We start from the raw sequence: 13703 nt of genomic DNA, 5'->3' as shown, positions 1-13703 counted from the left end.
ACTTTTTTGCCCATGATGTCGTGAAAATGCATGTTGACAGCCTGGTCCACTGATTGTTCGTCCTCGAAAGTAATAAATCCAAAACCTAGCCAACGACGAAGAGTGAATCAAGGTAGCAGGGTGTTGTGACACAAAACAGGATGATGAACAGTATTAGGGGCGAACCAAGGGTTCAAGCAAGGGTTTCAAGGTGACTTTGGGGTGGGTGGGGCTTGTCCCAATGGCAAGATCTTCTGGGGCCAAGGGGTGGTGGAAAAACATGATAGCTCCCTGTTTATTGTTGCTGGAAATTTGGCTGACGGAGAATATATTACGGGCAGTACTTCCAGGGGCAACCTGTTTGCCCTGCCAATTCATTCCACGAATAAATATCTGAGAAAATCCCAAACACAGTCCTACGCAGAACAGACTGCATCCCCTTGGAAAACTACCAATGGCCAAATCCAGGACCGCTATCAGCTGACGCAACTGCAGCCTTTCGCAAAAGCGGCTTTCTAAAAACTTGCAATGAAAACAAAAATGAATTTGGGGTGGGAAATGGCGTTGGGGTGGGGGCGTTTAATCGTTTCCCCCCTGAAACCCAAGATTTCCCCCTTGGTTTAATTTTCGCTTTGCAGCTAGTGCTGACAGCAGCCATTTATTGCTCTAAAGCGTTCAACAGAAAAAAAAAAATAAAGCTACAGTCTCTGTAACAGTTATTGTCTCTCTAAGCTTATCCAACATGGTTGGGTAAGCCCATGGAGCCTTATCGTAGAAAAGGTTCATACTTAAAAAAGACACAAAGATACAGGCCAAGATAGATCGCAGCAGGTCAATATTCTGCTGTCGGCAACAAGAGCAGGGGCGGGGGGCGGAATCAAATTAAAAATAAATGGGTTGTGGGGGACTTTTAAGAGCATCTCCAACACGTAAGAGTATAAATGAAGCCAGGTCCACGATGCAGCAGCCTCTACAGAGAGAGAGGCTCTTTTGCTTGTCTGCAGGCAGATGGAAGTCTTGGCAGCGCAAAAGTGGAAAGATGGGCGCTTCTGCACCCGAGAGAAAACCGATTCAGAAACGTCTATTTAAAATGTGGGGAGGACGTTATCGGGGACAGCTACCGATCGCCTACACGGAAGAAAAATGTGCTCTTTTGCTCTTCGCTCAAGGTTAGGACCATAAAGAAGGCTGATCGCCGAAGAATGGATGCTTTTGAATTCTGGTGCTGGAGGAGACTCTTGAGAGTCCCATGGACTGCAAGAAGATCAAACCTCTCCATTCTGAAGGAAATCAGCCCTGAGTGCTCACTGGAAGGACAGATCCTGAAGCTGAGGCTCCAATACTTTGGCCACCTCAGGAGAAGACTCCCTGGGAAAGACCCTGATGTTGGGAAAGATGGAGGGCCCAAGGAGAAGGGGACGGCAGAGGACGAGATGGTTGGATAGTGTTCTCCAAGCTACCAGCATGAGTTTGACCAAACTGCGGGAGGCAGTGGAAGACAGGAGGGCCTGGCGTGCTCTGGTCCAGGGGGTCATGAAGAGGCGGACATGACTAAACAACTCAACAACAACAAGGTTAGGAAGAAAAATGAGAGGCAAGCAAGGAGATTCAAAGAACGGAGGACTGCAAACACCAGAAGGGGAAACTAAGCAAAAATTGGAGTGTTTCCCAGAAGCGGAGATCTGCACTTGAGGCAGACCCAGATAAGAGGCGAGGGGGTCACGGGCGTTAGCAGGGGTCTTTTGTGAATAAGAAAGACAGCAAGGAAAGGGCGGATGGAAAACCAAAAAGTTGTCAAGGAGGCAAGCGCTAAAAGAGGCTGTTGGATCAGAACCGCTTCTATAAGAATGTAGCGCAGGTGGACAAGGGGTGAGGAAGCTGAATGATTGCTTGACAACAGGCGTGGGAGAAGGTTGTTGAAAAGCTCTTGGGGACCCTAGCAGCACTTCAGGACACTGGAAGAAATGTTAACTTCACAAGGAGATTTCCCTTGAAGCCCAGGAAGCTTTGCCGAAGAGCAAAATAGGTGTGAAAGACCTAAGAAGACTGAAACACAAGGAGCTTTGAGAAGGGGAAAGCCTAAGGTTTAAGAACTCGCTGCAAGGGGGAAAATTTGGCATTCTGGAGTGGGAGAAAACAGATGGGTGCACCCACCTCAGATATTAAAGGTTGGGGATCAGCTCGGCTGGGTTTTTTTGAAATTGTGAACTCTTCCTTCCTTAAATGGGGAGATTACTACATTCCAGGACTAGATGAGTAGCCGGCTGCATTCTGAGCCCCAAGCCGCAGTTTGCCTGATCGCTGCAGCTCTCTCAAGTTCACCTCAACGAGCTTTGAGAGCTGATCTGCAAGGGAGAAAAGCACCACAAGGCCAAACACCCCATCTGATCCGCCGCATCACACTGTCATTCAGGAATTTCTCTGTGAGCCCGGAGATTCAAACAACCAAAAACAATACAAGAGGTTTTGGACTCGTGCAAATTTTGCGTTGTGCAGATGTGTAGAATTAGCTGAACGCTGCATGCAATTCAAAGGTGCTCTTAATTTTCAGTAGCAGGCAAGCTAAAAAAAAGTAATGACCGTGACGTGTTTCTGAGAGCCAGTGTGGTGTAGTGGTTAAGAATGGTAGACTCATGATCTGGTTCCCCGCTCCTCCACATGCAGCTGCTGGGTGACCTTGGGCCAGTCACACTTCTCTGAAGTCTCTCAGCCCCACTCACCTCACAGAGTGTTTGTTGTGGGGGAGGAAGGGAAAGGAGATTGTTAGCCGCTTTGAGACTCCTTAGGGTAGTGATAAAGCGGGATATCAAATCCAAACTCTTATTCTTCTTGATTTTAAGTGTTACCTCAAGTGTTCAGCCACACTGTCAACCTTGCGTTAGTATAAAGCTTTGCTTTTCTGCTGGCTTTATCATGAAGCCATTTTCCAAGACAAAATTGCAACAAGAGTCGTAGGACTTTAAAGCATAACAATTACAAAGCTGCTCTTCGTAAGTAAGCAGCGTAACAGACCCCGACCAAAAAAGTGGACCGAATTCCTCTATAGGATAGCTGCATCCTTCCCATCAGAAGTCCTCTCAAATCTATACAGTGGTACCTCAGGTTAAGAACTTAATTTGTTCCGGAGGTCTGTTCTTAACCTGAAGCTGTTCTTAACCTGAAGCACCACTTTAGCTAATGGGGCCTCCCGCTGCTGCACAATTTCTGTTCTCATCCTGAAGCAAAGTTCTTAACCCGAGGTAATATTTCTGGGTTAGTGGAGTCTGTAACCTGAAGCGTATGTAACCTGAAGCATATGTAACCCGAGGTACCACTGTACTTGGTGCTAAGTTGGAAAACTGGTAGGATGCGGTGGCGGCAGGGGGGAACCAGTTTATATCATAGCTCAGTCATGAAATCACTAGCTGGCTGAAAGGAAGCCAATTAGTATTCAAGCGCACGTTCCCCTTCTGTGAAATGGGAATAAGGGGTGGGTGCCCAGTATATGAGTCAAGCTTCCTAACAGCCATAAAAAAAAAAAGCGGAGATTTTAAGGTGAAAGAAGGAAGTTTAAGATCTTAAGAGGGCAAGAGTTTGAGCAGAAAGAGACACCAAGAATTGGGACAGGGAGAGCGTTTTCCGAGGAAGCTTAAGAGAGGAACTAGGACGGCCAGGGAGACTTCACAAGTTATCAGTGTGATGCACCCTAGCAAGCAACACAGGGCAGCCACCGATGAAAGAGGCATTTGCTCCTCGCATCCCCCAGGCGTCTAACCGACACGTTGACACTTGCAGTGTTTACAGCTGTGCAACTGAGAGTGAAGAAAGCACAGGGTTGCATTGGAAACCGCAGGACGCCGCAGACAAAAGTGGTTAAGAGGCAAGCGGTGTAAACGCAAGAGTAATGTTTGCCCGTAGTCGGAATGGGTGGATCGCTAGTTCAGGTTGCAGGATCATGTCCAGCTGGCTGAAAGCTGCCGGCTGTGAGCCTAGCCGGACCCAATCTGTCACACCAACTCGCCACCCATGTTTGGCATTCAGCGCCGGACATGCTTGTGGTGGACAAGGCTGAAGCTACACACGGCTGCCCAGCAGCTCACGCCCTTCAAACCTGATGGTGGTAGCTAACTGCATAAGCGAGGCTTTAAGGCAAAAGACAAAAAAACCTCAGAAGGAAGCCTTCAAAATTTCTTGCTTCGTCACTGGGAAAGTTGAACTACGAGAGCTTTAGGGGGTCGTTTAGGTAAAAAAATCATCGCGTCTGGGTCTTGTTTTCACGGTGAGCACAAGTACGGGAAAGATGGTTCAAAATAGAGGCAAGGTTATTTTATTACCTCTCCCAACTTTAAGGGGGGCGGGGAACCATGCAAGAAGATGCTGCTCTTTACTGTGTCAGTGAATTTTTCTGTTGAAACAGTGCAAAGCTGTTGCAAAACGAATTAAAAGGCATCAAAATAAGAGAAAAACCGCCCACCCCCACTCCTCCTGCCCCAATATTGAAAACTTTAAGTTTACACTCCAAATAAAGACAGAAGCCCGAACCCCTCCTCCATTTGTGGAAATGGCCTGTACCTCTGTGATAATCTATCACCTAGAGAGAAGAAAATCTAAAGAGATATTAATCACAAACAGTTCACAGAGAGAGAGAGAGAAGAAAAGGAAGGGGAGGGGGGGAAGAAAGAACTTAACGTTTACTGTACTTTTACTATGAAACACTTAAATATGCCACTAAGGATGTATGTCTAAATTAAAATAAAAACTAAGACTTAACAGCTTAATCAATATGAGGTGAAGAATTTACATATTGCTTTAAAATAAATGGAGTCAACAAGGAAGAGTGGAAAAGTCTAGATGGCAAACTGTTTCCTAGCATGTCTGACATGCTACCAAGTGGGTTAGGTGCAAGTCACGCAGATGACGTTTTTTGTTTAAAAAAATACTGCCTCTAAGAGCCGACTGAAAAGTGATTGGTGGAATGGAAAGCTAGACAAGACAAGGGCCAATTCCTGTTGGGGCTGAAGCTGAGAAGACACTGCTGACTCAGCCTTTGGAGTTCGGGGAGAAACTGCCCACTCACTCAAACATAAAAACAGTTACCCCTCAAGGGTAACAGGGGGCTTTTGCCTAGATCCTCGTCTGTGAAACTTTTCAAGAAGCAACTTATCAGACGCGGCCTTTGGCCAATGCTTTTAGCTGAAGCCATTTAACGACAAAAAAGGGCAAAGCTGAACATATGTTCTAATCCTAGTTACTGATAACTGCAGCCTTGGAAAGGCTTTAAGAGCCTGTATGCTCTAAAAAATAAGGGACACGGGTGGCGCTGTGGGTTAAACCAGAGAGCCTAGGACTTGCTGATCAGAAGGTCGGCGGTTCGAATCCCCGCAATGACGGGGTGAGCTCCCACTGCTCGGTCCCTGCTCCTGCCAACCTAGCCGTTCGAAAGCACATCAAAGTGCAAGTAGATAAATAGGTACCGCTCCGGCGGGAAGGTAAACGGCATTTCCGTGCGCTGCTCTGGTTCACCAGAAGCGGCTTAGTTATGCTGGCCACATGACCTGGAAGCTGTACGCCGGCTCCCGCAGCCAGTAAAGCGAGATGAGCGCCGCAACCCCAGAGTCGGTCACGACTGGACCTAATGGTCAGGGGTCCCTTTACCTTTACCTTATGCTCTAAAAAGGGGGGGGGGATAGGAGAATGTGTAAGTTTAATGACTGCTTCTTTTCACTCCTTCTCCTTCTCCTATCTGAAACAAGCGGCTCAATTCAGGTGTCAACCTTTTCGTTAAAGAAGACACCTTTTGGGGGCATGGGCGGGTAGGGTGGAGACAGAGACGGACATTTAACACCTGACTTCAAAAGCAGTAACACACTGGAGGATGGAATTACATGAATCAAATGTAGTAGTTTGTTCAGTGGAATAATTTCCTGAGGCAATGTAAACAATATAGATATATTGTGTGTTGATGTTGTGAAAGTTTGCCATCTGACATAGGGAGAGGATAAAGAAATTTCAAGGACAAACTAGATTCTCCTTTACCTCGGGGCCGCTGCTTCTCTGCATCATAGATCATGACCACTTCAGTGACCTAGAAAAGAGAAGGGGAAATTCGACTGATGAAGCTCCCACAGGAGGGTTAACACAGCAGCAGCAGGATGAGGCCACGCAAAGAAAGCAGAAGCACAATCGGACGCTTGAGGTGCGGCTAGCGATAAGCATCTGATAGGAAGCAAGGCAGAATAAGCCATTGGCAAGTACCCTTCCCCAAGCAAGGGCTGAGAAGACCACTCGTGGCTCTTTCTTCTTTCAGGTGTTAATATATAACTGCAATAAACTTTTTTTTTAAAAAAAAAAAACAAATGGATAACTGAGAAAGCAATGCCAAAGTGCAAACCAAAGTCGCAGATCGGTAGAGGGCTACCTCCCCACCGGTCTTTTAAAATTCTCCGGACAAGGTGCAGATTAATTGTGCCGAAGCAGCGGAAAACACAACTTGCTAGGAACAGGGAGAAAAGCAGATGGCCCTGGAGAATGAGGACGGGTGCATGAGCTGGAGGAACAAACAAGGAACACAGAGCATGTTTTCTAGCCGTCTTAGTAATTGTTTCAAGCAGGCAGAATTCCCCAAGGTGGCAGAGTCTGCTCATATAAACAGGTGGCCTGCTTTAACTACCCTTTACTAACCTCTGTACCTCGCTTATTTTTTCAAGGGGCAATCTAGAGGCTAGTGCGTGCTAAGCAAGGGAAAGAGAGCCTCAAATGACAATCAGGGCTCCTAAGAAGACGTATTTTTCACTCCTGAATAACTGACGCCATTTGCCGTATTTTTCGCTCTATTAGACGCACCAGACCATAAGACGCACCTAGTTTTTGGAGGAGGAAAACAAGAAAAAAAATATTCTGAATCTTAGAAGCCAGAACAGCAAGAGGGATCGCTGCACAGTGAAAGCAGCGATCCCTCTTGCTGTTCTGGCTTCTGGGATAGCTGCGCAGCCTGCATTCGCTCCATGAGACGCACACACATTTCCCCTTACTTTTTAGGAGGGAAAAGGTGAGTCTTATAGAGCGAAAAATACGGTAATAATGACTCCCCGAAAAACTGATGCAAGATTGTCATGTTTGGATGTCTAAGCAGCTTCCACTCCAAATACAGGAAATCTCTCGACGTTTCCCCAAACAGTGAACAGGGCACTGCTCAGGCAGTGGGAGATTCTTGTGTTGTGAAGTAATGGGCTGCCCATTCAGATTTCACCATTCTTTACAATTTTGTAGCCTCTGAAATCAATCTTAGCTGTCACTTAAAAGCCAGAGATCCCAGAAGCTGTGATTTCAAGAGAACACTTATTTTAAGAGCACCGCCAGCCAGACGGCTGAACTCAGGTGTTTGACTGCAGGGCCCAAATTTTCAGATGGTGCAAGAAGTCAGGGAGGCAGGCATATTCATTCCCAGGCAGAATGGGCTTAAGTTGGCTCGTGCCAAACATCCTGAGAAGTGGGGAAAAGGGAGAGAGAGAAGTTGACAGTACTTGTAGGCTGGTAGTCTCTTGTCATTCTGTGATTTTCTAAACAAAAGAGAAATGTCTGCTTGGTTTGTCAGTGGAGTTCTTATTTGAGAACCTTGCATAGATATTTTTTGAGGTGTGTGTTTGCAGAAAAAGGTTTATGTTTGAACACGGGGGCTGCTATCCCCCTTAAAGAGCCGTTGAAATACCGTATTTTTCACTCTATAAGACGCACCAGACCACAAGACGCACCTAGTTTTTGGAGGAGGAAAACAAGAAAAAAAAAATATTCTGAATCTCAGAAGCCAGAACAGCAAGAGGGATCGCTGCGCAGTGAAAGCAGCAATCCCTCTTGCTGTTCTGGCTTCTGGGATAGATGCGCAGCATGCATTCGCTCCGTAAGACGCACACACATTTCCGCTTACTTTTTAAGAGGGAAAAAGTGAGTCTTATAGAGCAAAAAATACGGTAATGCTTCCTTGAGACAGCGTCGTTCCAGGGCATTCTGGAGAAATCGAGCCAGGAGGGACAGTGGCAATTTTAAGAGCTGTCCAATCCTCAACATTCAGCCCACCCACTTTCACCGTCTGCAAATGAGGCCTAATCGGCAAATCTATACAGATTAATTTACTGGTGGCCTCTTTAGTTAGACAAGGAGATAACAAGAGATGTCACCTAGCTAAGCACAAGGGGAAAGAAACTGCCATCAGCCACAAGCTTGAGGGGCTCTGCTCCCCATTTTACAGGCCCAGCCTCTGCTGTGGCAGGAGGAGGGCTTTCGACGCTCAGAGCCTCTCCCAACCAGCCCCAGGAGGCTGAGCTGCGCACATAGAATCATAGAATCATAGAGTTGGAAGAGACCACAAGGGCCATCGAGTCCAACCCCCTGCCAAGCAGGAAACACCATCAGAGCACTCCTGACATATGGCTGTCAAGCCTCTGCTTAAAGACCTCCAAAGAAGGAGACTCCACCACACTCCTTGGCAGCAAATTCCACTGTTGAACAGCTCTTACTGTCAGGAAGTTCTTCCTAATGTTTAGGTGGAATCTTCTTTCTTGTAGTTTGGAACCACTGCTCCGTGTCCGCTTCTCTGGAGCAGCAGAAAACAACCTTTCTCCCTCCTCTATGTGACATCCTTTTATATATTTGAACATGGCTATCATACATGGGGGAGCTGAGGCTGAGTTGCTGAAGCAGCCATCAGCGGGAAGGAGAAGATTTATCACCCAGCACCACTCAAGGGCTTTTGCCCGGATGAGCCACAAATGCCCCCCCAGGGAGTATTTTGGGAGCCAAAGGACAACTGCATAATGAAATGGGATACACATGGGTCCACCCCATGCGAGTTAAGGTTTGAAAAGACAACTCGTTTGGCAGGGTTCAGGTTACCAAGCATGAACGTCAATCTTACTAACATGGGTCAATGCCCTTTTGGGACCTGCCCAATTACACCTTGCCCATTGTTCTCCCCACGAAAAGCCCCTCAAGCAAAAAGGAGCATAATGTTTCTGATTCATCTGGGCAAAAGTAGTCATTAGTTGCTGAACAAGTTCAAGTTTACACATTCGCTGCTGGGAAAAGCCAGTTCCCCCTTTTTAATTGCGCATCTCAAGTTGAATTCCAGTCTGCTTCCGAAACTGACCAAATAGAGTAGTACCCCGGGTTAAGTACTTAATTCATTCTGGAGGTCCGTACTTAACCTGAAACTGTTCTTAACCTGAAGCACCACTTTAGCTAATGGGGCCTCCTGCTGCTGCTGTGCCGCCGGAGCACAATTTCTGTTCCCATCCTGAAGCAAAGTTCTTAACCTGAAGCAATATTTCTGGGTTAGCGGAGTCTGTAACCTGAAGCGTATGTAACCTGAAGTGTATGTAACCCAAGGTACCACTGTATATTTTGCAACCCTGCTCCCCGCCCCCCAAAGGCCTGGGTGGGAAGAGAGCCATTTTTAGCCAGCTGGCTGAAAAAGTGGCTAAGTGAGTTTACAGGACTTGACATCTTTCCGCAGGGCCTGCAAGACAGAGCTGTTCCACCTGGCCTTTGGTCAGGGCGCAGCCTGACTCCCTCCTTTGGCAATCTTTACAAAACTTTAGTTTATGGTTGTCATCAATTTGGATTTTAATTAACTTTTATAATGTTTTTAATGTTGTACTGTTTCAGTGTTGTTAGCCGCCCTGAGCCCGGCTTCGGCTGGGGAGGGCGGGATATAAATAAAATTTATTATTATTATTATTATTATTATTATTATTATTATTATTATTACAGTGGTGCCTCGCAAGACGAAAAGAATCCGTTCCGCGATTCTCTTCGTCTAGCGTTTTTTTCGTCTTGCGAAGCAAGCCCATTGACGCCTTAGCGGATTAGCGCTATTAGCGGCTTAGCAGCTTTTAGCGGCTTAGCAGCTTAGTGGATAAGCAGATAAGCGGCTTAGAAAAGGGGGGGGGAGGAAAAAAAAGTCGGAAAAACTCGCAAGACATTTCGTCTTGCGAAGCAAGCCCATAGGGAAATTCGTTTTGCAAAGCGCCTCCAAAACGGAAAACCCTTTCGTCTAGCGGGTTTTTCGTCTTGCGAGGCATTCGTCTTGCGGGGCACCACTGTATTAGATTGCAGACTGTGGGGAATTCTCGCATGCAGCCCATGGAGGCGCCCAACTCCACAGCCACAAGGGTCCCCAGGAAGCTGTGCCCAAGGAACACCCACCCGAGAGGTAGCTGAGCTTGCCAAAATCGAAGGACAGGGTGGTTTAAGATGGGTGTTTGGAGGGATGCTTCAGGCTGTGTAAGCTTCCAGTGCTTATATATTCACCCAGAGCTGTGTTAGTTCTGCACCACTCAGCAGTCTCCCTCCAGTTATCTGCCAGGCTGTCTAGTGAAAGATTAGGAGCAGGAATGTTTCTGGCACACACCATGTGGGCCCATGCTTAAAGTGTTTGTGCAGAGGACTGATGCTGAGCAAAGGACATTCCAGGAATCTGAAGGACCAGCAATAGTTAACAGAAGCAGGGTACGAGTCCCAGTGAGACAGGGTTTTTAAGAAAACAAAAACCCAAGCACATGGTATCTAGGTGAGGTTTTAGAAACCAAAAGGATGGCTGGACAAGCCTGACAAGGGCTTCAAAGGCTGAGGATGTTTTATTTATTTTATTTATATTTATACCCCGCCCTCCCCAGCCAAGACCAGGCTCAGGGCGGCTAACGACCAATAATAAAAACAAGTTGATTAAAATATAATTTAAAAAGCAAGATTAAAATACGACAATAAAACATTAGGATGCAGCCTCTTCACAGGAGGAGAAAGGAAAAAGAAAGAGGGGGAGGGAATCAAACTGATTCTAAGCCAAAGGCCAGGTGGAACAACTCTGTCTTACAGACCCTGCGGAAAGAAATCAGATCCCACAGGGCCCTGGTCTCATGAGACAGAGCGTTCCACCAGGCCGGAGCCAGTGTTGAAAAGGCCCTGGCTCTGGTTGAGGCTAATCTAACTTCCTTAGGGCCCGGGACCTCTAGGGTGTTGCTATTTAAGGACCTTAATACCCTGGCACAGTTCCTTGCCCACCCTTCCACCTGCGCCTCTCAAATCCATTCTGTTCCAGCACACCTCAGAACCAATTTCCTGGTGCTTCCTAAAGCTGCTGCTGGAACTCCTTAAATTCCTGTGAAAATTTTGGGGTTTGGGAAGGAAGGGAAACGATGAAAAATCAGCAGGACACCTGGGGGCTTATTCCAAAGGTAAGATTTGCAGGGGAACAAGGAGGACAGGAATACAGATAACCCTGGTTGGACTTATTATTATTAAATTCATTACCCACCCTTCAACAGCAGGCCACTCTGCCAGTGCATTAAAATTACTCCCCCCGCTCCCAATTCAGTACCAGCATAAAAAAATATCACTATTTTGGAAATCATTCAACTCTTTTCCTGGGTAAGCCAGTGAAAGTTTAGAAACAAAAGGTCCACAGAAACTCAAGAAAGGGAAGAGTTCTGGGGAAATCGCGCTTCACACCTCATGTGTTATACTGGTAACACTCCAGGCGTAAACCTACGCAAATCCGCTGTTGTGATTAAATAGGTTTTTCTTGTATTAACAAAACCCTGTTTTCAAAGCTTGCTGGTGCGATTCTTCCGTTTTTCAGGCCCTAGGTGCCTGGAGCACAGAGATAAGGGCCAAAGCCTGCCCGGAACTGGGAGTCGTACCATTCTCTCTCTGCTCCAAACATAAGCAGCTTGTAAATTAAAGTATAAGTGTAGGCAACCTATGTCCAAATAATTATGAGTTGTTTGATGACTTACCTGCTTTGGGGGTGGGTGGGAGAAAGAAGAGGGGTGAGGTTGGGGGGGGGGAGTGAAGAATGTGGCCCGCTTGAGAACAAAGCATGAAAATGATCTGCGAACCATTTAAGCAAATTGCACCTTGACCAAAAATAGTCAGTGGAAGAGCTACTTCTGTGAGTTGGCCTTTTCACCATCGACCAGCCCCAATGGAAATCCCCACTCCCTGGCTCTTAAGAAAGGGTGGTCATCCATTATCAGGTTCAAGAGAAGCTTGCTAGACACACACAACTCAACATATCCCTGCTACATTACACCCTTGGGTTGGATTTTGTTGTAAGCCAGGACTGGGGGGGCATACTTGACCAAAGAGTGAGGAATGGATATAATTAATTAATTACTTTACTACTATACAGGTGAAACTCGAAAAATTAGAATATCGTGGGAAAGTTCCTTGATTTCAGGAATTCAACTTCAATGGTGAAACTAGTATATGAGATCGACTCGTGAAATGCAAAGCGCGACGTGCTTCTACTTCTCAGAGGTCCAATCTTGTTCGATTTGCAATCCTTGTTTTGCTGATTTCCTTGAATATTCTAATTTTCTGAGATGGTTAATTTGGGGTTTTCACCAGCTGTACGCCATGATCATCGCAATGATCACAAATCAAGGCTTGACATATCTCGCTTTGCATGTCATGAGTCTATCTCATATATTAGTTTCACCTTTCAAGTTGAATTCCTGAAATCAAGGAACTTTTCGATGATATTCTAATTTTTCGAGTTTCACCTGTATATGAATAGGGGACCACTGAGCCCCTCACCAGAGGCTCCAGCTTTTGGGTGGGGGAACCCTAGAGATGGTCAGGACATCAAGGGAGATATCATACTGGGGGGGTCAGTCCACCCTGAGAAGACAGAAGGACAAGAGCAGACTTCATGGCATCAAATTAATACCAGCCAAGGCCTTAGCAAAAAATTTATTTCTGCCACAGAACAGTACAAAGACACAAAAGCCATGCTGTCTACATTTTGCAAAAATCAGACATCCTTATGCTGGATCAATGGGACTTTGAGAAGAGGCTAAACCATGGGCTCAGGATTCTGAAACTAAACACCTGAGAACTAGGGGCTTTTATGACTAATGCCAAGAAATGCAGGTTGGTTGGTTTTTTAAAAAGGAGCAGCCAGCCACAGGAATATTTCATGTTGCTGAAGCAAAATATCAAACTGCAGGTGTAAGGGAGGGAATGGAGATGGAGGAGATGGGAGAAAGAAGCTGCTTTCTGGAGACCTGATGCCTGCCATCGCAATAAACTCACCACTCCGAACTTCTTGAAGTATTCCCTGAGCTCTGTCTCGCCGCAGTTGTGAGGGATCCCACCGACAAATATTTTATTAGATTTGTTATCGCTCCTGGATCCTTTCTGCTGAGACAAAAGGGACAGAAACGGTGGCAATTAAAACTAGGATGTATCCTTCAAAGTGCCGCTTGCGCCGCGCCTGCGGAAGCGCTGGTCCTTTTGACGGCCGAGCAACTTTGGCCTTAAAGGGAGAGGGGCAAAAGGGTTCTTTCACATTGGACTTAAAATTCAGAGACGGACCAAGCTGCACTTCGTAACTTGTCTTGCAGCCTGCAGTTCAGATCCGGCTCAAAGACACACACCCTCCAAAAAAACCACACCAACCAACAACAACATTCGTTCACGCGGCCAGACTGCCATTTGTCAGCATGTGTCTCCACTGCAAATGGCAGAGGGAGCGAGGTACCGTATTTTTCGTTCTATAAGACGCACCAGACCATAAGACGTACCTAGTTTTTGGAGGAGGAAAACAAGAAAAAAATTATTCTGAATCCAAGAAGCCAGGACAGCAAGCAGGATCGCAGCTCAGCGATCCCGCTTGCTCTCCTGGCTTATGGGATAGTCGCGCACAGCCTCTCCTGGTCACTGGCATGAATTCTCCCCCTGCCCAAGAG

At 46.5% G+C, this 13703-nt stretch overlaps 2 protein-coding genes and 1 long non-coding RNA gene across 8 annotated transcripts in view; 1 reads left to right on the top strand and 2 right to left on the bottom strand.

Annotated features, from left to right (window-relative positions):
* Nucleotides 1–13703, top strand: part of GAMT (guanidinoacetate N-methyltransferase) — a 245576-nt gene that overhangs the window by 192904 nt on the left and 38969 nt on the right. The gene's annotated exons all lie outside the window — the stretch shown is intronic.
* DAZAP1 (DAZ associated protein 1) overlaps nt 1–13703 on the bottom strand; it is a 53755-nt gene that overhangs the window by 16940 nt on the left and 23112 nt on the right. For 2 of the 4 annotated variants that reach the window (XM_079960808.1, XM_079960806.1), the window contains exons 5-7: nt 13048–13155; nt 5995–6043; nt 3–85 (exon numbers count right to left, since the gene is read on the bottom strand). In XM_079960808.1, coding sequence (XP_079816934.1) covers nt 3–85; nt 5995–6043; nt 13048–13155 — 240 coding nt within the window. The remainder of the gene's footprint in view (nt 1–2; nt 86–5994; nt 6044–13047; nt 13156–13703) is intronic. The other 2 variants (XM_079960807.1, XM_079960809.1) reach the window with 2 other exon arrangements.
* Nucleotides 8206–10267, bottom strand: LOC307207315. The gene is made up of 3 exons (XR_013834637.1): nt 10071–10267; nt 8611–9456; nt 8206–8272 (listed from the first exon to the last, which is right to left on the bottom strand). It is a non-coding gene; the product is annotated as an uncharacterized lncRNA (long non-coding RNA).

This window comes from Podarcis cretensis, assembly GCF_951804945.1.
Source record: "Podarcis cretensis genome assembly, chromosome: 18".
Lineage (NCBI taxonomy): Eukaryota > Metazoa > Chordata > Lepidosauria > Squamata > Lacertidae > Podarcis > Podarcis cretensis.
The sequence above is the reverse complement of the archived record's forward strand: the minus strand, read 5'-3'. Positions and strand labels throughout refer to the sequence as shown.